This window comes from Ammodytes marinus, assembly GCF_949987685.1.
Source record: "Ammodytes marinus genome assembly, chromosome: 3".
Lineage (NCBI taxonomy): Eukaryota > Metazoa > Chordata > Actinopteri > Uranoscopiformes > Ammodytidae > Ammodytes > Ammodytes marinus.
The window spans coordinates 13,453,966-13,481,465 of NC_137232.1; the positions used below are offsets into that span (position 1 = coordinate 13,453,966).

General features: G+C 39.9%; 2 protein-coding genes across 2 annotated transcripts in view; both read left to right on the forward strand.

Annotated features, from left to right (window-relative positions):
* cep126 (centrosomal protein 126) overlaps positions 1–7,858 on the forward strand; it is a gene marked incomplete at its 5' end in the record, with an annotated part of 13,232 nt that extends 5,374 nt beyond the window's left edge. Inside the window, 7 exons of the mRNA XM_080024732.1 lie at positions 1,031–2,668; positions 2,927–3,092; positions 4,309–4,391; positions 5,107–5,176; positions 5,832–6,008; positions 6,351–6,418; positions 6,809–7,858. Of these exons, the coding sequence (XP_079880858.1) occupies positions 1,031–2,668; positions 2,927–3,092; positions 4,309–4,391; positions 5,107–5,176; positions 5,832–6,008; positions 6,351–6,418; positions 6,809–6,892 (2,286 nt within the window). The 3' untranslated portion in view covers positions 6,893–7,858. The remainder of the gene's footprint in view (positions 1–1,030; positions 2,669–2,926; positions 3,093–4,308; positions 4,392–5,106; positions 5,177–5,831; positions 6,009–6,350; positions 6,419–6,808) is intronic.
* A 5,755-nt stretch (positions 7,859–13,613) lies between these two features.
* The window catches only part of yap1 (Yes1 associated transcriptional regulator), a 40,173-nt gene continuing 26,286 nt past the window's right edge, over positions 13,614–27,500 (forward strand). The window contains exons 1-2 of the mRNA XM_080053722.1: positions 13,614–14,391; positions 16,161–16,390. Of these exons, the coding sequence (XP_079909848.1) occupies positions 14,188–14,391; positions 16,161–16,390 (434 nt within the window). The 5' untranslated portion in view covers positions 13,614–14,187. The remainder of the gene's footprint in view (positions 14,392–16,160; positions 16,391–27,500) is intronic.

A 27,500-nucleotide genomic window follows, 5' to 3' on the forward strand; every position in this document is an offset into this window, starting at 1 on the left:
TATTTATTTATGGAGGACATGTTAAGGAAAAGACAACTAGCTCCCATTGACGCAAATCTAATGGAATATAAATCAGTAAGGCACTGAGGCATCCTGTAGGCCTATTGCATTCAAATATTTATTCTACTTTATTGTTCAAAACTTTCTGCACATTGAAAACGTGTCACCTTTTGGAGTGTTTTTTTGTAGGACTCACTACTCATGATGCAGCAGCAGTGTTAACTATTATGACACTATACATTGGAAATAAACAGGGTGGGCTATCAGCAGTCAACTAGGCAGATAGTTCCATGGCTATTAGCAGCTAGCTAACGTTAGCTTGTTAGCTAAACTTTAGGCAAAAGAGTTAGAAACCAGATAATGTTAGCATCCATCATTAGACACTTGACCTAATCTAATTCACCTTGAAGGTGAGAAAGTGCATCATATTGGGCTTAACAAGCTCACTATCTAACAACTTACATTGGGACCACTACACTGCCTGCTGCACTGCGGGAGGCTGACCAGCCGTCTGCAACGAGAGGCAGACGCCAGCCGAAAGTCGGCAAGTTTAAGATGGTACAGTCCACTGTAGGGGTGTTATTATTAATAATTGGGGAATGAATATAAACAATTAGGAGTGATATTTAAGTGTGTCGACCCCTGTACTGTTTTTACTGTTACGGGGGACGCATCCCCTCTGTGCATTTCAATTAAAATAAAAAAAATAAAAATAAAAATGTTTTTTTTTTTTTTTTTTTTTTTTTTTAATAATTCATAATTCAATGCGGGCCACCAGATATGTTTCTGCGGGCCGCCATTGGCCTGCGGGCCGCACTTTGAGAACCACTGCTTTAGAGAGACAACTGGTCCATCAATACTACAGTATGAACCTCAAATTATTTTCCACTATCTCCCTATCTCTCTCTTTTAAACTTACCATATTGTATTTTAAAACTTATTTTCACCCCTAGAAATATATTAAAAACGTAAATCATATACAGTATAAGTATTTTCAACTCATCACCTCTGTTTTGCTTTGACTTTTCAGGACGGCCACCTGTCTGATTGCTGTAACTCGGACAGCCTTTCCAGTAAGGACAGTTTGGAGAATGAAGACCCCAACCACAGCACCAAAAACAAAAGCACCAAAGTCCTACAAAGTTCCTTTTCATCATTCTTTCTGGACTCAGAAAAGCCCCATACGGACTCCAGAAAGCAAAACGACTTCTACCCAACATCATCCAATTTAAGTTCTGTCTCGGCTATGCTGCAACTTGGCGACAACTTACCTCCAACAGGAAAACTACACGAACTTAAGCAAGACACACAGGTGGACATTGAAAGGCCTAACAACAAAACGCACGTTCCTAAATCTTCTTGGGGGTTCACGTCGGATGAGGAACAGCCTAAGACAGCCTCTCAACGTACTCATCAAAACAACAACTTATTAACTTTCTGTGAAAAAATTATTGGTGCCGACCCAAAGCACTTTGAATTAAACTCCCCACGAGACAGTTCTGGTGACGTCACCATTGTTACAAATAAGGTTACTATGGGCAACCCAGCACTGCACCAGTTTGTATGTCCTAAACAGGAGGCGCTGGTGCAGAAGTTTCAAGATGACAGACCGTTAAAACATCCATCGGCGACGGAAATACTTGTGCCTTCCAAAAACGGCAAAGACATTTTTTTGGCAGTTCCCCCAAAACCAAATATTGTCTTGAACGATAGCACAACGGATAACGCCTCACACAAAGGAACTCTACCGCAAACAGGAAAAGAAATCCACCATATGTCATCCCCGAAAGACCAGAGCGCTTCCATAAACAATCTCAATAAGACTTTGAACTTCGAGCCCAAAAATGAGAAGACAATTAATACTGCGTTTCTTCAACACACATGCTTTAATGCGGATATTAAAAAGTGCCTTAAATCGCCCGAAGAGGACGTCCAACAGCTGCCTGTTTCAATAGAGAAATCTCGTCCGGTTTGTGAAGTCAGATTCATCAAAGGAATCCTAAAGAAACATTCCAAATACATGTCGGGAGGAGATAACGCGCGTGTGTACGGCTCCGGAGATGTAGTTTTCGCTAAACAAGTAGCGTTAGCGATCAGGGATAGCGTAGAATTGACCAGGGCGAAAACCAAAGCTGTGGAAGGCAACAACAACAGAGTCAAGAAGAAACTGCGCTGGTTCGACGAGGTTGAAAACAATGCCGGAAAACACAATGTTACAAGTCCTTTAAAAAGCAAGTATTCCAATATGTCTCATATGTCCAATCTGAATAACATCTTAGAGGACCACCAGCTATGTCTCGCTACCGTCTCAGGGGCTTCGAAGCCTGGACCTAAAATGACCCCTCCCGCCCCCACCCGCGGTTATCCCCTTACAAAGCAAGCCTGGGCAGATGTCGGGGTTCAAGTCAACTTGCCCCTGGACCGAACGGAAGGGGTCAAGAAAGCAAGAAGAAAAATAATAGCCGGGAGAAAGGGCTCTGTCATCCGACCCCAGTCCGCCTCAGAGGTGGGTCAGTTGGGCAGCAGGACCCAGGGGAAGATCATGGTGCCCAAACCGCCACCCCCTCGGATTCAAGAAAACACACACTTCATCCCTATGGCAACGCATGGCAACATGGATCACCATCATCATGCCAGTGCGAGTAGTCTCAACTGTAAACAAGCTCTGGTTCTAGAGCAGACTACGCAACACACACACAAGGACAATCTAGAAAGTGTTTTTTTTGTTCCACGCGCAAACACACACACACATAATGTACACGCACACACACAGAATGGACAGGCACACACACAGAATGTACACACACACACACAGAATGTACACACAAACACACAGCATGCGACGGCAATCAGGACAGATAGTGGTGTTGTGTACACACCGTTGCCACCTCCGCAACCCACGTATACCTGTAACATTGTCTCCGAGGGCAACAACACAAAGGGTCAAAGGGAAGTTGAAGTCAGTAGCAGCAGGAGGAGAAGAGGAATGGTGCTGTGCAGTGAGAAAGGTCTGTGTCTGGAATGCACTCCAACTGACGAGGAGATATCACAGCTATGGCACGGCGTACGCAGCGCCCTGGCAACCAAAGACGGTAAAATTGCGCATATATAAAAAGGTTACACACACAATACAATCTACTACAAACTAAATATCAATAAAATATATTTCATATATAACAATCTATTATATATTTTGGCACTTACATAGCTTATAGGCAAATGTGCGTGCAAGTCTGCGTGGGAGCGTGCGTGCATTTTATACCAAACTTTAGAATTAATATTTTAAATTTTTGTGTCTGGTCATGGAATTATTTACATGGAATTATCCAGTCACATTAAAGGTGGAGTCAGCGATTCTGGAGAACGCTTGTTGGTTTTTTTTCAAAATCAGTGGTTATCTCCTCTATCCGCACAGCCTAGGCTCTGTAAACTGGTATGTAAACAAAAGGGGCCCACACAAATGTCAATCACTACCTGTTAAATTAGCATGACTAAACAGACCCAGGTTAAGCTGCACAATATAGGCCACAGTCTTCATTTTACTTTCAATATCACTTTTAGCATGACAAGTAGAAAGCTCTATTACAACAGAACGAAAACAATAGTTACAAACTAATCATATAAAGCGTTATCTTAACTTTCATATTGAATTTAAGGTCACAAACGTATCTCCATTGTTTTGTCTGCTTTCTCAATGTGGCTGCCCTTGGATCAGCAGTTTGTATCTACTCAGTATTACAACTATCTCCTAACATGCTTATTTGGCTTTGTTTCTCATGATAACACATTGCCTGGAAAAATACCACACGTGCAAGTTCACGTTCACAACCTCAATACAATCTGTTGTGGTTTTCAGTTATCTACAAAAAAAATAAGAAATATTTTGAGGACCACAAGGGCCTAGTCTCACTGCATATAAATTAGAGTTATCATTAAAGGTGGAGTCAGTGATTCTGGAGAACGCTTGTTGTCAAAATCACTTTTTGTCAAAATCAGTGAATATGTCCTCATCCGCCAATGTGTGTTTGCGAAGAAAAAAATTCAGTGTTAATACACAGCTTAGGTTCTGTAAACTGGTATGTAAACAAAGGGTAAACAAAGGAAGCCCACGTAGCAAGCAACATGCCCGTTTACAGTGTGTATTAACAATGTATTTTTTGCAGCGAATACACAGTCGACAGGTAGCGGATCGTGAGGAGATATTCACTGATTTGCTAGAATCACTGACTCCACCTTTAACGAACAACAAACCAAGGAATGTTTAGTATATTTTTTTGATGATCTCAGCCAACACGTCTTTTCTTTCAGCTAAAATCGCATTCAGACGGCAGGCGCTGGAGAGCGGGCGCGCAGTGAGGAAAACCGAGCCCAGCAAACAGCCTCATCTTCAGGTACACACACGCAGATTGGCCCCTGGCTAGGAAGAGGCGGAATAATTACCTAAGATCAGTAAATGTGTGTGTGTGTGTGTGTGTGTGTGTGTGTGTGTGTGTGTGTGTGTGTGTGTGTGTGTGTGTGTGTGTGTGTGTGTGTGTGTGTGTGTGTGTGTGTGTGTGTGTGTGTGTGTGTGTGTGTGTGTGTGTGTGTGTGTTTGTGTGTATGTGTGTGGGTGTACTTGTACAACTACTTCTGTAAGAACTAATTTGAGTTTTAGACCTTGAGTGTTAAGGTCTCCTAACTGTTAGGGTTAGGAGTAAGGGGCTAGGGAATGCATTATGTCAATGAATGTCCTCACAAGTATAGCCGTACAAACGTGTGTGTGTGTGTGTGTGTGTGTGTGTGTGTGTGTGTGTTTGAACTTGTTGAATCAGTTGTGTAGTCCCTTTCACACCATTTGTATTGTTGGTTGAAACTGACAAGATGCAACGATTTATGCTCTTCAGGACGAGACATACCGGATGGACTTGAGCCGTCAGGGTTTCACATGAAATAAACGTTGATGATGCGTGATGTTTTTGTTTACAAACTTGCTCTACCTGTTATTGTGCTGTGTTCCTATGCCTATCTAGTATTTGTTTCAGTGTATTATGTATTACAGAAATATGATTTTAAGGTCTACATAAGACTTAAATGACTATAACGTTGTGTGTATTTTGTTTTGTTTAGCCGGCAAAGCAGACGAGCGAGACAGTCAGACCGATTTCCAGTATTTACAACGTTGTGTTTCCAGATGAAGGTATTGTGTTCAATGTGTGTGTCTGTGTTTTTTTTGTTTTTTTTTTTGGGGGGGGGGGGGCATTTTTATGCTTTTTTTGATAGTGCAGAGAGACAGAGGTGAAATGGGACAGAGAAGGGAGTGACATGCAGAGAACGCCCGGCCCGGGGTAGGACGCCCTACCAACTGAGCTAAGGGCGCCCCAGTGTGTCTGTGTTTTTAAGATTTTTATACAAGCTTTAAAACATTTCAAACTAAGGGTGACCCCCAGAATGATCGACTATTTAACGATTCAATTGAATGAGCCTGATTTGATTGACAATCTCACAGTCGAAAAGTCACAACATCTTTAAAAATACTTTCCATTTCTTCGTATAATCAGCAGTATTACAAAACATGTCTGTCTTCTGTCTAGTTCAACATTACATAACACTGTTCTCCTGCTTGTATAGTATTTATTATCCAACCCAAAAAGAACCCAAAGAAACCGTAAAGCTTTTTTCTGAGAATTGTAAAAGCAAAAAAAATGAACACTCTGAGCCGGTACATTTCTCAATAACACCATCACAGCAGCTGTCGGCTATTTCTCACATAAAGACACGATAAAAAAAGAAAAAAAGAACTTCAAATGCTAAAGTGAAAGCAGGTGAGAATGCCTTTGATGTGACTGTTTCAGGTTTGGAGAGCACGGCCCAGTTGCACCGAGCAGAAGTACATGATGATGAATGTTTACTTGATGAAAGGGGGGGTGTTGTTGCCATGGATACAGCCCAAACACAGCGTCCCACCAACATCTCCCTGGAAGAGCAGAAAATCCTCCTCTCTCTCGACAGACTCAACCACCAGTTGTACTGTGAGTGATTGATAAAGACCGTTAACCTGGAACCCTGTACAATTGAACAGTTTTAAACGTTGCTGAAGACTCACTTTTGTTGCATTGGCCTTTAACACAAGTTGAGACTTTGACACTGCTCTCTTTTTTTCTCATGTATCTTATATGTTATTTTGTATTGTATCTTGTACAGCACTTTGGTCAACTGATGTTGTTTTTAAATGTGCTGTAGGAATAATTTTGACTTTGACTTTGACTTTACGTGAGGCTAGAACTGATTGACTAGCTTGTTATGATCTCGTTATAACAGAAAAACATTAATATGTTGTTATTTCCAAAATACCTACCATCCGCTATTTTCAGGTGTACGGGAACATTCGGGAGGTAATGCTGCCGGCACGCGTGGTCTCGTACTTTTTGATGCTCCTTCTGTAAGTACTAACTTCTTATTGCTTGCCTGAAAAAAAGTATTTGTAGTATTGTTTTTATTTTGATATTTATTCATTTATTAAATTCATTTTAGGACAGTTCTATATTGTGAGCCAAGTGGAACAAAATTTAATTTAAATATGCATTTTTGATATACAGCTCAATGACAATGAAGTTATCTATCTATCTATCTATCTATCTATCTATCTATCTATCTATCTATCTATCTATCTATCTATCTATCTATCTATCTATCTATCTATCTATCTATCTATCTATCTATCTATCTATCTATCTATCTATCTATCTATCTATCTATCTATCTATCTATCCATCCATCGTCACTTTTTTTAACATATTTTATAACTTCACCTTCTTCCAATTACTTTCAGACAAGGGAAGCGAAAGTCCCAAACCATCACAAGAACCGTGCGACGTCAGCTAGCAACCGCCCTCGACAACAGAGGAAATTCTGACTTGAAGCATGTATGATCCACAGTGCATTATCCCTATCCTACATTGTACTATATAACCAAGCACTTTATGACCCTATAAAATGGGTTTAGTTTTCTTTAAAGCGTAATATGCCTTCTTGAGTAACTTCATAATCCTAAGAAATCAGCAGTAATGGACTGTACAGACAATGAAACATATCGGCACAATAAGAATAAAAAAAAAAAATCAATTACTCTTTAGAATTAGAATATTTCACTTGATGAGTTAGTGTGGACAGAAACGCATGGTAGCAGACAACTATGTTATGATTCTTCAGTTTTTAATGTAATAAAAGGCAGATAATGTAGTAACTTGCCTATAACGTAATACAATTTTTTAACCAATAACGTAATAACTTTTTGCCTATAGTGTAATAAGTTACTAGCCAACCTTATTGGCTGGTTGTTACAACAAAAAAAACTTGAAACATTTAATAACTGGAGCCAATAATGTAATAATATACATATATAACTTAATTTAATTGATTTATCAGCATTTCCTTATATTACTATTGCCTCTTTCTAACACCTGCTTGAAGACCTGACACAAACAGCCCTACTCTACATTACGGGCAAAAGGTTTTTACGTTATTGGTTCAGAAATTGTATGACGTTACGGCCAAATAACTACATTATCAACTTTAATAGCATTAAAAATGGAAAAATGTGTATGTTTTTGGCAGTTATTACATAATTCGCTGCTATACACATTATTAAAAAAAAGCCCAGTTTAGCCTTTGTAAAGCTACTTACGATTAAGTGCCTGTGAAAATGATACAGAATTTTAATTTGTTAAAAAAAAGCCCTTCCTATAATTTACATAATACCACATTCGACTGCAAGATATACTATACACTGCAGTGATTGGTCTATATGATTATTATTTTTATTTTCAAAGCCGTCTCATTCTGTATTTATTTTATATAGTAAAAACTATAATTTGATGGAAATTATTTTGAGACCATATTGTCGCTGAACTGAATAAAGTTTGTTGTTACAACATACTAAAAAAGTGCCTGTGCTGTATGTTTAGCAGTGTTGGTGTTTCCCTAACAATGTTTTAGAAATGTTAGTAGTCAAGTCAAACATTAATTTATATAGCACATTTAAAACAACCTCAAAATTCAAGTTGTTGGCAATGAAATGCTTAAGTCTCAGGCTCCTCTCAACAATGCAATATAGAATAATAAATAACTTTAGTTAACCAAAGTGCTGTGTGGCCTCAAAATACAACTAAAACAACATGAAACATAAATACACAATAAATAGAAGCATGCAAAAATGTCAAAATATCAAGCCCAACTTTTATTAAAAGCGCAAACAGGTAAGTTGTATGCAACGTTTTAAAATCATCAATTTGACTGAGTAGATTACTCCACAAATTGTACCACAGCAAAAGCTGTCAAGATTCATTATTGTTTATTTGCCATATGTAAAACAATTACAGCAGCAGTCATTGACCAATGATATTCTTAAGTCCCAGGCTCCTCTAAACAATGCAATTTAAAAGAAAATGTATTTAGAAACACACAAGTGAAGAGAGCACACAAATAAACACAGAAGTAGTGCAAGGACACTTCTGGTTGTAAGCCATCACCTTTAGGAACAAAGCCCTGACAACCGGAAACACTTTATGGAGAGTGTGTGTCGCAACGTTGAAGGTGTGTTTTGTGTTTCTTTGATGGCTGTTAAAGGGCCAATTGTGTCTAGTGCGTAGGACCAAACCTACTGGCTAAACAAGGTGAGCCTTTGACAGAGGGCTTCCAGCCTTCTGTTGAAACTGCATCTACTTTACTGAACCTTAGTATGTACTTTAAAGGTGCACTATGCAGTTCCAGGGGGAGGGGGATTTGTTTACATTTGCAGAGCCATCAGTTACAAAGTTAAAGTTCAAAGTTTTTTATTGTCAGTTCTGATATATGTGAGACATACATCAGAATCGAAATGGCGTTTATCACTGGCCCACTGTGCAATAGGAACGATAAAAAAAATATATATATATATAGAGTAGAATAAGGTAAACATAACCTAACAACTATGTACATTAGATAAATACTAAGTAGTCAAAAGTACAGTTAGAAATAGGAGAAAACACCGCACTTACGGGACGGCGTAAGTGCGGTGTATTGCATAATTCTATCATAAATCAGAACAAATGTATTTTGAGGAACCTGGAACCAAACGTAAGAATATTATATGTTTGAAAACCAAACTGTGGGCCCTGCTGCTGTAAACAGCAACAACAGTGAAACAGTAACTTTTCAAGAAGCTTTCCAACTTCAAACAGTGTTCCAGGGATCCAATTTTCCTGTGAGGAAAGTTTATTCATTGAGTTATATGAATATACCTTAGAAAATCTTCACTTCTCTGACACACCCAAAGTTACATAGTGCACCTTTTAAGTCATTTTTTTATTTAATAATGACCTGTAATTATTGTGACACTGATAGATGTGGCCTTAGCCTTTTGTCTATGTGTAATAAAAATGGCCATTGATTAAAGGTTTCCCTGTGTCCCTCCCTTGCCAAAAAATTGTTGTATAAAGAGGGAAAAAAGCTGTGAGTTCCGTTGGCCCCAAATTCACTGGCAACGTGTCTGACTCTGCCCTTCAGCTTGCCTGTCAGGACTTGTTGTAAGAGGCGGAGGAAGCCCAACCAAGTCCAATCTGAACAGCCAGGCTCCCCGTCAATGATGCAACCTTTACTATAGTTTAAATGCCGGTTTCTGGTTCTATGCATACATTCATGAGTGTTTTAAACAAGGCCCTATTCAGATCAGAAGTGTCTCATTGGGCTGCCATGTACAGTCATGCATCGGCTACTAATTATCTGACACATATCTGAGATTATACACAAAGAGAGAGAGAGACGGCTTCGATTTATGACCATGCCTGGAGCAGCAGCAGAAGTTTTGAAAAGTCGTAGCCAATGCAAAGAAATTCTCCAGTAAAAAAAAAGGCAAAATATGTCAACTGTGGTTATTTGATGAGGGGCATTGATAAGTTAACAGGCCTGCCCGTAGCATATGCGTGTCTCAAAGTTTAAGCCATGCAAAGTTTTAATAATACTATGATCGGCATGCTTTATTTGAGTTATATTAATATGAATGGGTTTCTACTGGTTAAATCAAGATTATTATAGCCTAATAATAATATAATAAGTGAGGAAAAAAATTGTATATTGACAGGTCAACATTACAAGAAATAAGAATGCAAGAACTTTGGTCTTTATTTAAATAAATAAAAAATAAAAATCCTGTTCATTCCTTTCTTCCCATTCACATGCATTGAGAGGTGAGTAAATCTGAATGCATGTGCACTGATAAACAAAACAGTAAAATCATAGGCCTATAGAGGTCATACAGTATGTGCAAACTGTCTGCATTGCACCAACCAAGGATTTCAATCAGAATACTCCACTGCTGCATACACACTAGCACACTCTGAAATCTGTTCCCCTTGGCCTTCCAGTGTTAATGTTCAGTCATTATATCACACAATGGAACAGCTAATGACATTTAAGCCTCAACCAGCGCAACACCCAGAAACTCAACAAGAAAGGGCAAGACAGATGGAAATATAAGGGAAGACGTTTCCAACACAAGGCAAGTTCCAGCCTGTTGCTTCAGTTCGTTGTGAAGCTAAATCTTCCCCCAGAATGTCTCTGGTCATGTTTTGTTGCAGCCCATTGAACATGCATTGAACTAGTGTCTGGTCTGGATTAGCTCCTAGGAAAATACTGTAAATACTTAGTTAGGTGCATGTGCAAAAAAAATATTTCAAGACAACGGACTAGGTAAAAGGTTACAACTATGTTTAAGAATATTGCATTTTTAAGACAAAATATAGAAAATAATATAGAGTTTGTTTTACTCAGTTTTAAAACAATATACATGTTACAAATTGGGGGAAAAAAATACAGAATTTTAGGTTTGAAGGTTTAACCAGTAGAGATGCAAAATAGACCAGGATGCTATTCATAAAGGTAAAACAAAATGATCTAAACTATGAAAGGAAACGTAACTGATTTGAACTGTGATTTGAACTATGGTGTACTCAATGAACTCAACTGAAGGGCATGCAGACAGAAAGTGTGTGTGTGTGTGTGTGTGTGTGTGTGTGTGTGTGTGTGTGTGTGTGTGTGTGTATTTGGCTTATTATTATCTACGCCCACACACTGTATGTATGTACATATTAAAAACTGCAGGGGGCGCTCTTGCTCACAATCTCCCATCTGCTTATGTGTCCCGTGGCAACACAATACGTCACAATGTCAGATAATAACACGAGAGAAAAGCGTTTTTTAAACATGGCGTCTTCATTAAACTCGACCTGTTTTTCAAGATCAAACATTGATCCATTGTAGTTGTGTTCAGGAACCCGTAATTAATCGTATTTTGCAGCTTCCAGTTTTGGTTGTTGTTGTTGAACCAAAACTGACCAAGCCCTGCTGCCGAGTGGGTGGTCCCAGGACACCCAGTTCATCTCTTTAATGTGTCTCAGTTCATTACAATGACGTGAAAATGAGCACGTTCACCCAAACAATGGACAGCTCTTGACTGGCAGCGTGTGTGTGTGTGTGTGTGTGTGTGTGTGTGTGTGTGTGTGTGTGTGTGTGTGTGTGTGTGTGTGTGCACAGAGTTTGACATTCATAAATCAAGATATGGGGGATTCATATCATAATCATGTGACTTATTACCATTTTTCAACATAAGCAAAACAATAGCATATTATTTAGGTTGTTTATAGCCAGCGTTGCAGTTTCAATTTATTTTTATTTTTTTCCCATATAACTTTTATTTTGTGTTAGTTTTATTTAAACCATCTTTCTTTCTTTCTTTTTCTTTCTTTCTTTCTTTCTTTCTTTCTTTCTTTCTTTCTTTCTTTCTTTCTTTCTTTCTTTCTTTCTTTCTTTCTTTCTTTCTTTCTTTCTTTCTTTCTTTCTTTCTTTCTTTCTTTCTTTCTTTCTTTCTTTCTTTCTTTCTTTCTTTCTTTCTTTCTTTCTTTCTATCTATCTATCTATCTATCTATCTATCTATCTATATATCTATCTATCTATCTCATTACGTAATGCAAATACATTGAAAAGTACTCAGACAGCAATCGCACATATACAATACACTATAAATAAAAGTAAAGCTGGTGAAAGTGCATACTAAATGCCATAACATAGGCTACTATAATATTGGACCTGTTGCATCCTGCAAATTGTAGCTTGGTAGATGTTTTAAAGTTTTTAAGTTAACGTGTTTTTTCTTTTCTTTTGCTATACTGTATCTATTTGTGTGTATTTTTCTTTTACTTTTTTGTCTTGTCATCAAAGGTTGTATGTGCTGAGTGTATCTCTTACCGCTATTAAAAAATATTTTTGAAATTAAATTAAAAATGTGTAAATAAACAAATAAATTACAGTAAATGTATATAGGCTACAATGCAAACTCGAGCCATGCATTTGTTTAGAGCCGTATATACATTATAAGCTTGTGCACGTGACTGTCATATAGGGGAAAACCTTTTTAATCTGTTGATAAGGGCCTTACAGTGTCTGGGCTTCATAATCATTCATTCAGCGCAAGTATGGGAACAAGAGTTGAAACAGACCCTCTGTCTCCAAAGAGAGTGGGTCTTGACAAAATGATTTCTCAATGGAAGAGGGGCCTCATTTGCATAACAATTGTGGGAACGGCATGGATCTACTTTTCATGAGCACTGTAAAAGAGAGAGAGAGTGTGTGTTTGTGTGTGTGTGTGAGAGAGAGATAGAGTGTGTGTGTGCTTGTGTGTGTGCATGTGAGAGAGATAGAGAGAGAGAGAGTAAGTACCCTATATTCATTGCCTGCTGATGAGAAAAAGTTTGGTTTTGAATAATTGAATAAATAACTGGGTTGTGAAAATGTATGTAGCATTATCATTCATTGCAATTAAGTATCGTTATTATACATATCCTAAGAAGCGTAAATATGTATGGTCAAATAATATAAACACATTTAAAATAAAGTAAAAATGGAGTAACCCACAAAATCCTGTTTATCACATTACAAATTATTAGAAAACAATTAAAGATACACTTTTTGTTTAAGAAGAATTATGTGCACTTTTGAGGTTTGCGTTTGTATTTCTGGAGGTAAGTATCTATGGACAAAATATGAAACGTTCATGTTGATTGAATTTTTAGTAAAATGATTTTTAGGCTATTTACAGTGTGGGATGCAGCAAGTCATAAATCAGTGTTTCACGTGGGATCCGGTCGAGAAAATACGTATTATCAGGGGGCCTACTAGTATTCAAAGTGTTGCCATCTAAATGAGGAACAATATGTCTGTAAAAAATGATTATTTGTGTAAAAATAAGTCACTTTTTCATATTCAGACGTTATACATCCCGTCAAATACAAATTTGAAGTGAGAGGATTGGAACTTTAAAAAGTTAAAATATATCACTACATTTGGGTCCTTTTATTTCAAATGTATATAATTTAACTTAATGATATGATGTAAACATTGTCAATAATAACTTAATAGGCCCCTGTATCGTGTAGGGGCCCCTGTCCCACTCCCACTACACTGACTGACTGTACCTTTAAAGCCTCTTGTCCCAATTAAAGCGAAACCCCGCCCCCAGGAGCAGACAGCCCATGAGTCACAGAGTTTGATGTCCTGCCCAAAGTTTAGACCCGACCGGAGCAAAAGTTTTTTTTTCTACAAAGTGAGCTGCGCTGATTTCTTCTGCGAACCATGAATCCTTCTGGTACAAATCTCCGCTAAAGAAATCAACTTCAAAACACAAACCGACGGAACTACTTTTCCTACCAAGCGATTGTTGGTTTTTTACTAGTCTTTTTGTGGCTGCCTATGAGGATTTTTTTTTCTTTTTTTTTTTTTGTTGGAAAAGTTGCGGCCCAGGACGACAACACACATATTTCCAGTGTGGAGCTAATAGGGCGATATGCGCTTTGTTACTCTCAGTAGAAGTATGCCAGCAAGAAACACCAGGGAAAGCCTGCTGTCTTTTTCTGCAGATTTCGACAGCTAACACACTCTTGGACGAAACTACAACCGTCCTAGACTTTGTTGGAAACTTTTAGAATGACTCGAGATCACTTTTACTGAGTTGGCGAAGTCGAGAATTCCTGATTTCCTGCTGTGTGTGTTTGTGTGTGTGTGACTGACACAAGTTCTGCGGCTCAAACTTGTTGATATCTTTTTTGTATGTGAGTTTTTTTCTGAACTCTAAAAAAAATTCGGACACATAAAAAAGTTTTGCCGATTCGTTTTGGGACAATGGATCCAAGCCAGCAGCACCAGCCGCCCGCGGGCCACCAGATCGTCCACGTACGGGGCGACTCTGAGACAGACCTAGAGGCGCTGTTTAACGCCGTGATGAACCCCAAAAACACTATCGTTCCCCCGTGCGTTCCTATGAGGATGAGGAAACTGCCAGATTCTTTCTTCAAACCTCCTGAACCAAAGTCCCATTCCAGACAAGTAAGACCGCCCTGTCTCTCTCCTCTCCTCTGCCCCCTTCCCAGAAATCACGATGAAAGCAAAAGGCCTATCCCGCTGGGTGTGTGTGTTGAGGGGGGGCTCGGGCCTACAGTATAGGCTACGTGACTGGGACAGGCTGTTAAAAAGTTACTTAATTTGTTACTTTTTCTACTTTTTGGTCGTTTTAAAGAGTAGGGTATTCCTTGACAGGCTACTTGTTGACACATCCGAAAATCTGGATAGGCCTAAGCGTAACATTTCCAGGTTTTATTTGCAAAAGTGTTCACTTACCCTCAACTTTAATACGTTTTATTACAATACTTTTTCACACTGAATTCCCTCAACAAGTTACAATTAGATTTGGAAAATCACTGCCAGGAAGAAAAGGCCCATGGAGCCGGTGCGCAAAAGTTATACAATAACCACAACTTTTTTTTTTTTTTTGCTAAGGGTTATTTGGAAAGTTTTCACTTGGGCCTACCATTCACTTTAACACGATTTATAACAATACTTTCTAGACTCATTTTATCACAGCAAGTTGCAATTATTACACTGGTAAAATCAGTGCAAAAAAAAAAACCCCGAAAACAATTAACAGAAAAGGCTTATGAAACGTGTGCGTAAAAGTTATACAATGACCAACATATGATCAGAATCATTCGTTTGGCCTTATCACCAGGAAAAAAGAACATCTCCAGAACGTAGTAGGACGTTCTAACTAAGTTATTCCTCGTTCTAATACATTTGAAGTGAGTTGACAGATTGACTCTAGCTGCCCTGGAAAAGTTAACTTTCGCATGGGCTATGTGTAAATATTTTGGTTAGACTCATAATGCCTGGCTGTAGCCTATCCAATAGCTATACACGGTCCAACATAGGCTATCATGTGGAATTAATTAAAGGGAATCTCTTAAAACTGAACGTGTTGCTATCGAGATGATTTGCAGTCAGAAGGAAATTATACTTTGGTTGCGTTGGTCCCCCCCCCCACCCCGTCACCCCGTCACGTCCGCCCCTCTTCAGTCCCCCACACAACTGTTGCCTCTGTGGTCTCTGCGGAGTTTGGTCATCAGTGCGCATGCGTCGTTATGCGCTCTGCTCTGTCCCACACACGCAGGCCGTGCCCCGAACCAACCCAACACAACACTCAAATGTACGTGCTGCACTGCACATGCGCAGAAAACTAACTGTCTATCATACAAGTGGTGTGTAGTGATTATAACTCATGAGAAGTGACTGATTTGTTACATAAATCTCTTCTAGGCCTAGTACATACACAGTCAATAACCATTGAGTTCTCGTTCTCGGATTAAATGATTTGACTACAAAGATAAGACATAATAAAATGATGAGATAATAAAAACTAAAACTGTGATTTTAAATTTTTTTAAAACCAGATTACTTGTTATATTGTTAATAAGGAAAATATGTTTAAGGGTCCCAAAGGTAAATCACATTATTTTGTTAAGACTATATGGGCGACTGTAATGCAATGTAAGGCAAGGCTAGGCAATTGTATTTATATAGCACAATTTAGACACAAGGCAATGCAAAGTGCTTTACAGGGGCATGATTACAATTCACAATAGAAAAGGGGATGAATAGAAAAAAATCATTTAAAAGCGAGTGAATAGAAATAGATGTATTCACTCTTATTTCTTCCTTATGAAGAAATATATGTTTAAGGGTCCCAAAGGTGAATCACCTTATTGATTAAGATGGGCGACTGTAATGTATTCACTCTTGTATCTCTTCCTTCCCACCCCCAGGCCAGCACGGATGCCGGTAGCGGGGGGACGCTCACTCCGCACCACGTCCGCGCCCACTCCTCCCCGGCTTCGCTGCAGTTGGGAGTGGTTTCTGGCGGGTCGCTGGCGGGCATGCCTCCGCCCTCTCCACAGCACCTCCGCCAATCCTCCTACGAGATACCCGACGACGTGCCTCTGCCCCCGGGCTGGGAGATGGCCAAGACCCCCTCCGGACAGAGATACTTCCTCAAGTAAGTGTTGCCTGTTGCTGCGGATAAGTGTCAACGCTGTTTATGTACTGCGTTATGCACCTGTAGTTAGTGGACAATCTGAAAAGTTTGCAGCGTAAAGTTGTGTATTTTTGAAAACGATTGAATAGTTTGGAAGTTAAAGGTTGAGTCAGTGATTCTGGAGAACGCTTGTTATCAAAGTCACTTTTTGTCAAAATCAGTGAATATCTCCTCATGATCCTCTTTTTGTTTGTTTATTGTTTTGTTTTTGTAAAGCGCTCTGAGTGAGAGAAGAGCGCTATATAAATAAAATGTATTATTATTATTATTACCTGTCCTTACAGTGTGTGCTCTGAAAAAAAGATCCAGTTTTAATACATAGGCTCTGTAAACTGGTATGTAAACAAAGGGGGCCAGACGGAGCCTAGGCTGTGTATAGACACTGGATTCTTTTCAGTGCACACAGAGTACGAACATAGCGGATTGTGAGGAGATATTCACTGATTTTTGCTAAAAGTGATTTTGACAACCAGCGTTTTCCAGAATCACTGACTCCACCTTTTAATATACCCGGCACAGTCCCAATATATCTATGTGTCAAAAAAGATATAGGCCTTTTAACTATATATACATTAAACATTAGGTATATGTAATGCTAACCACCCAATTATATACAAGCAAATAAGACCATGTTAGTCATTCCATAGCTCTTGACTTTCATGTACATGCCAGTGTGGGAAACCTGCTTAAAATCTGGTGTCTTTGTTTATCATATTTCAGAATGTAACAAGTCGAGAAGAGTCACTGCAATAAGTCCAGTTTGGGACCAAGACTGAAGAGAAAAAAAGAAAATTGGTCATTAACATGCAGTATATACATTAAACAATAAGACTTGAGTATCTCTGAGTATACACCTGAATGAGTATCTCTGAGTATACACCTGAATGAGTATCTCTGAGTATACACCTGAATGAGCACTTTTTGAAAACGTATTTTACACATTTTTTAGCTTTCAGAAATGGAGACAAGAAGACATTTCCAAGCTACCAAAGTCTCATACTTACCAGACTCTGTTTTGGTTTAACTTTATGCTGACAATAATTTGCAAATCAGCTGTGTGTGTGTGTGTGTGTGTGTGTGTGTGTGTGTGTGTGTGTGTGTGTGTGTGTGTGTGTGTGTGTGTGTGTGTGTGTGTGTGTGTGTGTGTGTGTGTGTGTGTGTGTGTGTGTGTGTGTGTGTGTGTGTGTGTGTGTGTGTGTGTGTGTGTGTGTGTGTGTGTGTGTGTGTGTGTGTGTGTGTGTGTGTGTGTGTGTGTGTGTGTGTGTGTGTGTGTGTGTGTGTGTGTGTGTGTGTGTGTGTGTGTGTGTGTACAATGGCCCCCGCTGTGCTCCAAAAAAAGAGACAATTGCAATAGTTAAATTGTAGGTTATTACATTTTGGTGGCAAACAAGAGAAGGTCTTTTGAGGGACTGCTGCTAGTATTGTAGTGTTCCTTTAACTTGGGTCTCAGGTTTCCGTAGAAACAATGGAGTATTGTAGCCGCCACAGACAGAGAGACAGACAGATAGACAGACAGACAGCACTGCAACACTCATCTACTATCCAGCACTACTTTTCCATAAAATTAAACCAAAGTTAACTTTTTGAATAGTACGGAGCACATATAGCAGTCACAGCTTATAAGTAACTTCTTGGGTTTCTAAGGATAATCGTTTATTTACTGTATGTAATTTTCTAATGCCTTCCTTTTCTGTATTTCTGTAAAAAAAGAAAAAAATCTATTGAATTATTCATAAAAATGCCGCCCCCCTCGTTGACGATTCATATTAATATAATCTGTTCGTTGTGAAATGTTCTAGTGTTTGTGCAAATGGCCCAACAACAGCGGCGGCTCATGTTTATAGATGATTTCATACTGGGAGAAAGTCATAATTCTTCTTCTTGCTCTTATTAAAAGGCAAAATGTTTTATTCCAGTTTCTAGGAAATGTTTTTCTCGGACACACGAATACTCACTACCGCTCCAAATTTGACGTTAGATCTGAAAGAAGGAGGTTTTCCAGTAACATATGTGTTTTAAGGTCTCACATCTGGAGAACATCTGCTCCACTCTGCTAAAAAGTGTACGAAAAAAGGCCTATAGGGGGGTAGGAGAGAGAAAGTGCTATCCTCACACACACACACACACACTCCTGGGATCACTGCACTAATGCCTTCCAGACAGTGTAGTCATCTTGCATACTTCATTTGTTTATACCAAACTTTAATCTTATGTAACTTAAAAAGTAAACATTTGATTTGATGCACTAGTATTGCTGGCTGTAGGAACAGTCAATAACTTCTTAAAATTGAGGCTATGTGCACTTTTTTGGTGGTTTTTTAACGATTATATACGCGAAAAGTTGGGTATTTTACTGCTGCTTTTACTGCTAAAAACTATATTCGATTGGTTAACTGTGTGAAAAACACAAAGTATACTTGATGGGTTGAGACCATAGACTGTATATAAAAGGGTTGAGACTTGATGCACAATATACAATGTGCTACGATTTAACTTTATAGTCATTATCGCAATAGTATTAAACATACACTAATGCCTCGTTTCCACCGAGTAGAGCGGGTCGGATCGGAGCGGTTCGGTCCGGGTAGTTTGGCTTTTCATTTGCCAAAAGTTGGGTAGGGTACGGTTTAAGCGCACCTAACCGCTCTGAGCCGCTCCTAATCTCAGTACTCCTCCATAGGGGTAGCCTACTAGCCGCCTGAAAGGGTGCCTAAAAGGCGGAGCTACACACTGCCGTCATTTGATTGGTCGAAAGAATCATTTCCGCCATGTGTAGTCATCTCGGCAAGAGTGAAGAGTCTTGTGTTTTGGCGAAAATGTGAGCACAGCACTGTTTATTGTGTGGTGTTTTTCCTCGTCAATAAATTAATCAGTTGGTTACACTGTGTCCCACTGCTAGTCACGTTGCTGCCGCAGCCAGCACTGTTCGCTCACTGTCTCTATGAGTTGCACCGAGCCGTCTCTGTGTCTTTACGCCATAGATAGTAGTAAATACACGCTCACAACAACACGGGGGGAATAAATTAAGAAGCGGCTGGTTTGACCAAGCAAAAACGAGAGACCGCTGGCTTGACCACAGTTGGTCGAAATAATCATTTCCGCCGTGTGTAGTCACCTCGGCTAGAGGGAAGAGAGTCTTGCGGCACTGTTTATTGTGTGGTGTTTTTCCTCGTCATTAAATGAATTAATTGGCTACACTGTGTCCCACTGCTACGATGTCAGGTAGCTGCCGCAGCCAGCGCTGTTCGCTCACTGTCTCTATCAGTTGCACCGAGCCGTCTCTGTGCTCTCAACAACACGGGGGGAATAAATAAAGAAGTGACTGGTTTGACCAAGCAAAAACGAGAGACCACTGGCTTGACCACAGTTGTTCCACAGCCCGATAGTTTGACCCACATTCTGGCGGCGGCTATCGCAGTCCAGCCTAAACCCCGCCCTACCAGTAAGGGTAGGGTCGGTGGTGGAAACACCACCGAGATTCTTAAAGGTCAGGACACACCGGCCCGATAATCGCCGTCGTAGAGTCGGGAGGGGGCGGGGACACGAATCTGTTTGGTGTGTGCCGTGAAATCGGTCATTGTAGATGTCGTCGGGCTTCTTTTGAGCCGATTGGGCGGCGGGCAGTCTTTCAGTTGGAACAATTTGATTTGTGGAGGGCTAGCGAATCAGTGAAGCCCGGAAGTGAGGCGGGTAGCACAAACAGCTAACAACAGTTAGCCATCGTTTTAATGTGTTTGTTTGTTTCGTTCAGCGAGTACTCGCATGCATCAACCCTTGTTGACTGCTCGACACCATGCTCGACACTCTGCTAAAAATGGTGCTCTTTATGGTCCATAAATATAAATACGTATTTCTATCTATGTTTATGGTCTAGAGAGCCGTCCCATCATTTCCGGCTTCCGAATTTTTTCGGGCCACAATACAGATTAGCGCCGCCTGGTGTTATGGAGACATTACGTCCCGCGCAAGCGCAGAGCGTACGGAAAGTCAGCAGTCGGTTTGGTGTGTTCTTTGCACTTTTTCGGCCGCGACGGGAAGACTGGGGCTCCCTGAATCGGCAGTCTCCATTTTCGGGTAGTCGGACTGGTGTGTCCTGGCCTTAAAAGTGAGCTGTCCCGCTCTGAGACGCTCCGACCCAACCCGCTCTACTCGGTGGAAACGAGGCATTAAGGTGCTCAGAAGAACCTTTTAGAAATGAAAGATTTGAGAATTTTGCAAGTCTTTTCTCCTATTTGTTTTGCAATTAAATTCACTTTCTCCTAATAATTGAAACCGATTTAAACGTATGGACTATGGGAAAACAGTTTGAGTATCTCTGTAAAGAACTGTAGCATGTTTTGCAACTAGAGTAAAGTGTAGACACAAAATAAAACGATATGTTCACAATGTATGTATTGCCATATGTCAACACAAAGCCTTCCTCTATGAAAAAATATAATTTTACTCTAAATCCAGATAATATTAAACATAAACTTGGGGGCGCTTAGAACCTTGTAGAAATACACATTCTAGATTATTGCAAAAAAAACTGTTGAGTATATCTGTGAAGAACTGTATTTGAACTGGTGTGTTATGCAACTAGAGTAAAGGGTTGTAGTGCTCTGTGTTTGTGTTCCAGTAAGGCAAACTGGCGGAGACATCTTCCATACACTAACACACACACACACACACACACACACACACACACACACACACACACACACACACACACACACACACACACACACACTTCAAAGTGAAGACATTTGATCTGTGATACAGGCAGTCGGCCTCTGCAAGGCCTGCTGGAACAGACACTCCCCTATTTATAAACAGGGGTGTGTGTGTGTGTGTGTGGGCTGACACACACAGACACACACACATAGACGCAGACACACACACACACACACACACACACACACACACACACAGGCGGGTGGGGGTTGGGAGACAGTCACTAGCCAGCCGAGCACAGTGGGTGGGTGGGGGGCTCACATTACACTCAGGTGACCGCTGTTGTCCTTAGAGATTTATCAACTCAATAGTAAAAGTGAATTTATTTTTATTTTATTAAAGGTGCATTATGCAGTTTTAGACAAGGGGGATTTGTTTACATTTGAAGAGCCTGCAGTTAGTTTATGAAATGTATTTTCTCTACATGGAATTTTTGGTATTGAGTAACTCTATCATCATAAATCAAGACGTAATTATTTTGAGGCACCTGGAACAAAAAGTAAGACTGGAATATGTGTTTGTAAACAAAACTGGGGGCCCTGCTGCTGTAAACAACAATAGTGAAACAGTAACTTTTTAGTTATAGCTTACTATAAATCACATTTTCCTGTGAAGAGTGTCTTTATTCAATTATGAGAATATACCTTAGAAAATGTTCACTTCTCTGACACACCAAAAGTTACATAGTGCACCTTTAATGCTTAGTTTATATTTCTGTCTTTGTTGTTTACTATTAATTATGGGTCATACATCTACAGTTTGGAAATTATTGGCCCGTTGTGAGTCACATTCGAAGACCGCTGTCCCAAAAAAAAAATCAAATTCCCGGCTCGGTTTTGGTATGAATGGTTTTTGAGCCTCTTTTGTGTGAATGGAGTTAAATGGCGGCCATGTGGAGATGACTGGAAGAAGCAGGGGGCAGAGAGTAACCCCCTGTCCCTCCCCTCCCCTTTGTCCCGGCAGTGAAACAGTGATCTTTATTCAGCCTGTTGGCCTGTTCAGACTCATGTGAGACACTCTCCCAAAATAGACAAATGGTTGACAAGAAGTTTAAAGATGGCGGAGAGGGAGAGAGAGAGGCAGAGAGTGTGTGTGAGAGAGGGAGAGAGAGAGCCAGAGAGTGTGTGTGTGTGAGAGAGAGAGAGAGCGAGAGAGGGAGAGAGAGAGAAGAGTTTTACAATTGTCTACACATCTGAAATGTTCTAATCAATTCTAATAAGTGATTGATTTCGTGTTAGAATGCGCTTAAATTTGGACAATGTTTTTTTTCTTATGAATAGCAAAGAGTGCTGACTTATTTGAACCTCCTAGTTGGAACTTTTAAAGTTTTTGAAAGGTGACAGACTGCACTGGTGTCTTAAAAACACTGCCACTTTTGACCAAAGGGGGCGCTAGAATCAACAAACTGAAAGTTCCTTGTAGCCGCTTTAACTAATTAATATATGATATAAGTAATATGTCAATACAATTTACTGTGCTCAATTTGTTTTCTAGCTTCTCAAATGTTAGCATTTCCTGCATTATTTTCATTGTAAAAAATGTTAACTGTTAAAATGTAAAGACTGTCTCCTCTGTGAAATTATGAGAAAACAGTAAACTAGTAAGTTTTCGCCCCAATTTGAAATGGGCGTCAAAAATACAACAAAAATCTCCTGCAAAAAATCTCTGTTTTGTTTTAACTATGACATAAAAAGAACAAATAAAAACACAGACCCAGAGAGCTTAGGCTTAAAGCAGAGGACTGGGAGAATGTCAACAGAGAGTGTGTTGACCTTTCCTCCTCTTTCTTGCTGCAGTTTGCTGTGTGTGAGTCTTTTGATTTACGAGGCGGAGGTTGGGTCACCTTGCTTATAGCCTGGGCCAGGACAGGGGGGTAGAGGGGTAGGGCCACAGGGCTGGGTCATAAACTAATGAAGCTTTCTAATTTAGACACACCGCTCGACTAGGAGGGGTAATTACTGTTTCCGGGGCCGCTTATTAAATGCAGCTTTGAAAGAGCTTGCAGTCCGTGGGAAGTCAGCCCTAAGCACAGCAAAGCTTTTTAAAGGGGTTTGGGGTGGGAAAGGGGGGGGATGTTAGGGGGGGCCATTGTAGAGCCCTCAGGGGCAGGTAGAGCCATGTGTGTGTGTTGATGGACACTTTTGTCTTTTCTCAATTGGATTTTAACCTGTTTTGATGAGACTGGGTTTCCCACAGACTCGCTGCCTGCATGGCTGACTTGTGTCTCTATGCATTTCACTCAACAGGTTGTTTTTTGAGTTCATTGATTAATTTCATTTATTTTGAACTGAGTTTTGAGAAAAAAAGTGTGAAACGGAATTATAACAAAAACGTGACTATTGATAAAGTGCCGAGAAAAATACATTTATAAATAGATTTTTAATTGTATGCGTCTGAAAAGGAGCAAACAGTAAACTTACTGCTAAATACTCCTGTGTGTGTGTGTGTGTGTGTGTGTGTGTGTGTGTGTGTGTGTGTGTGTGTGTGTGTGTGTGTGTGTGTGTGTGTGTGTGTGTGTGTGTGTGTGTGTGTGTGTGTGTGTGTGTGTGTGTGTGTGTGTGTGTGTGTGTGTACTATCTGGAGTTTCCTGAACATCTGTTGCACAAAATACAAAAGTCAAACATCCCCCCTATTAGTGCAGGAAAGAGCACAGTGTTAACTTGCGCGTTATGCTCTCATTGTATGCAGTCTCTTTAGTGCTACACTGGACTCTTCAGATGATGTCAAGATTTCTATTTATACGATTGTACGTCCATAGTAATGTTTAGCTTGTGTAGAAAAAATGCTTGGTTATTTGAAAGTCCCCGAAATATTCTTATTTAGTAAAATGAAAACTACTGTTGCAGTCTGATTCAAGACTGCTGGTGGATATGTGGTTATCATATAAATAGGTAAAATAAATAACGTAAGTCTAGTTTGTCCATGCATAAATGTAGTACGTCAGCAGTGAATTTGAATACTAGAATACCCACAGTTCAATTGTGAGACACACACAAATGCAATCGCTGATTAAATAGTGTATGCATCCTCAGTGTTAATGTTGTGTAAAAATAAGGTTGTAACCTAGCCTGCGATTTAGATAAATATTATGCACTACATTTGTGTAATAAACATCTTGGCTATCACAGCAGTGTTGACCGACTGTCTGTCTATTGTCAAAAATGTATTTAATTTTTATAGCCTGGCAAACATTGATTTCATGCTCAGCGTCTTCGGTAAACATCTACATAACACCGTTTGAATTTTCAGTATCAACTGTTATCTCATTGGCTTAAAGCAAAATCCTTCTGTAATAACAATCAGAATAGTTCTCAGAAAGATTATGGAAAGTTTAGTATATGTAAGTGCTTTAGAAGTTGAGATTTTTTGGTTCAGAGTATTGGAAAACAAATTAATGTTGAGATAATGGCTGTTAAAGATGGTTGTATAGGAGAAATATACAGACGCAAACATACGTGATAACATGCCAAATTGGATTTCCAAACCAAGTTGTTATGAAGTCAGTCGGTCACAAATGGTGGTGGGAAGACTAGGGGCCGTAAGCTTGCCTGGGTCAAGAGGTCCTCATTTGGAGAAACTTTGTGTTTGGCAAACTTTTGGTTTATTGACCACACACACACAGACAGACAGACACACACACACACACACACACACACACACACACACACACACACACACACACACACACACACACACACACACACACACACACACACACACACACACACACACACACAGACAAGGCCCTTCCTGTTCCAATGGGGAGGGGGGGGCTGTCAGCTCAGTACACAAATGGGACTGTGAGAAAGTCAAGCTAGTGTTTACCAAAAGTCTTGATGTAACACCTCTGTCCCAGTCAGACATCAATGCCTCCACTGTCAGCTGAGGGCATCTCCACAGAGTCAGTGTACTATACCACACCGGGACCCTCTCAGCTGGAGTTAACACTTCCCGAAAATGACCCAAAAACCAATAGCACCTTATGGAAAACTGAATAGTGCTTGAATTAAAAATAAAGAAACATTTGTGTATGTACTTTTCCGTAGTTTCAGGCATATGTTTGGACTGTTTTTACTTTTGAAATTATGTATTTATTTTCCCACTATTGACAAGAGGGACATTGAGAATAGTAATTTGTTAAATTGCATCGCTTGTGTAGTGTGGTTAACACAGTTGGCCACAGTTTTTGCAAAAAAAAGTAAAAGTAAAAATGTTTTCCAATTTAGATTAGAACTTTCAAGGATCCATAACTCATAAGTATAACGTTATTAAAACACATACGAGGCTTCTTTGCTATCGTCATAAGGCAGACAATGGGCTACAGCCTCATTTTTACTGAAACCAGAAGTCCTTTAACATTGTATTTCGTCTTTTTGTCAACATTTTGACTTTATTCAAAAAAATAATAATATTTAAAACGTATAATTATTTCCTTTCCCGTGACCCTTGAACTCTTCCCTAGATGGCGCTTTCTATTATGGCACTTAAATGAACGTTTCTTTTGAAGTAGTAAACATCACTAAGTAGTGACCCTTCTAAGCCACACTCTTTGTGAATTAGTTGCTTCGTTAGGACGTTATTATGATACAAACTCCTCTTCAAAGGGAACCTTAGAGCCACAATAGGGTCACGGAGGTTGCCCCAATAATCTCCCCTTCATGATGTCCTGCTGATAGAGGGTCAGCCAGGCATCCCGAGTAAACCAGGGGTGGAGAGGTGCTCATCCAAATTACAAATGGCCTCCCCCTGTGTGTGTGTGTGTGTGTGTGTGTGTGTGTGTGTGTGTGTGTGTGTGTGTGTGTGTGTGTGTGTGTGTGTGTGTGTGTGTGTGTGTGTGTGTGTGTGTGTGTGTGTGTGTGTGTGTGTGTGTGTGTGTGTGTGTGTGTGTGTGTGTGTGTGTGTGTGTGTGTGTGTGTGTGTGTGTGTGTGTGTGTGTGTGTGTGTGTGTGTGTGTGTGTGTGTGTGTGTGTGTGTGTGTGTGTGTGTGTGTGTGTGTGTGTGTGTGTGTGTGTGTGTGTGTGTGTGTGTGTGTGTGTGTGTGGTTCTCAGCATTTACTCCCCCTTGGGTGGGGCTCTACTGCGGCCTGAGGATCCCATTTTTAACATTCGACAACTCGGCTGTGGGGCGTGTGTCATCATATCATTCATATTTGCTACACATAGCTTCCCTGCCCTGTTTTATACAAGTGAAACGCATATTTTGGCAACTAGCTTTTGAAGAGAGACAATTAATCTGGAATGAACAGTCAATGTGGGCTGAATTTTGACTTAAATGGGTTGTTTTGGCAGGTAGCAAATCCCATTCGAAGCCATTGATTTAAAAAAACAAAGTTGATTTATTTTTGGATGTCTCCTCATAGCAAAATGTAAAGAACCCTTGCATAGCTTGCAAGGGTGTAAACAAGCAATGTGAAGAAGATGGAATCTGTTCAAATATAAAGTGCGCAATATGACCTGCTAAATGAACAAGTCTCAACAAGCACACAGGACTGTTTAGTGATGTTGTAAAGTGATGGCAGGCTAAGGCTACCCATTGACTACCAGTATTTGAGCTAAGCTAGGTAGCAATGCGCTTCCTTTGCTCATTTATTCTTAAAAACTACACACACAGTTTAAAGGAATGGATTTCCATCACCTCTTACTGAACCCCAGAGTGAGGCCACAGGCTAAAAATAAAAACCGAAAACCTGAATTGGTAATAATAATTCAAGCAAAGTCAAGTTTAGCCTTCATGTGAAAGGTCCGCTAACCCTCCCTCCTACTCAGCGAGACGCAGTATAAATAACGCTGGCACCAATAAACGCCACCTTGATAATTGGGCCCCATCAGTCAAGGAGATGTCAAGTGCTTTGGGTGGATCTAGACTCTTACCCCTGGGCTCTGCTAGGCCACATGCAACCATGATAACAGCTTAGGCAAAAAATTAGACAAGTGAAGAACCACATATTGCAGGCTATAGCCACTTGATAACGGGTCCTTTTTGAACCACATCGCTTCCCTTAGCTGTAACTACCTACCTGGCCCTTTACAGTTTTCCCCCTGAAAGAGCTAATAACAGGGTATATGAGTGATATATTGTCCTCTTTAAAAACATGCCGAACAAGTATTTTTGAAGACATGTACATTGGATTTTTTTTATTTATACAATTTAAAAAAAAGTTGTATCGATTCTAAAAACTTTGGACTCCAATATGTTGTAAAAGCTGGATTTAACCAAATTCTAGATTTTTTTTTCTTCAAATATGCAAATGTGCGCATACTTAGTTAGCTATGCTCTTTTTTAACCAGGTTACACACACATGAGACGGAGACCATGTCCACAATAATACAGATACCTTGATTTTTGTGACTGTTAAGG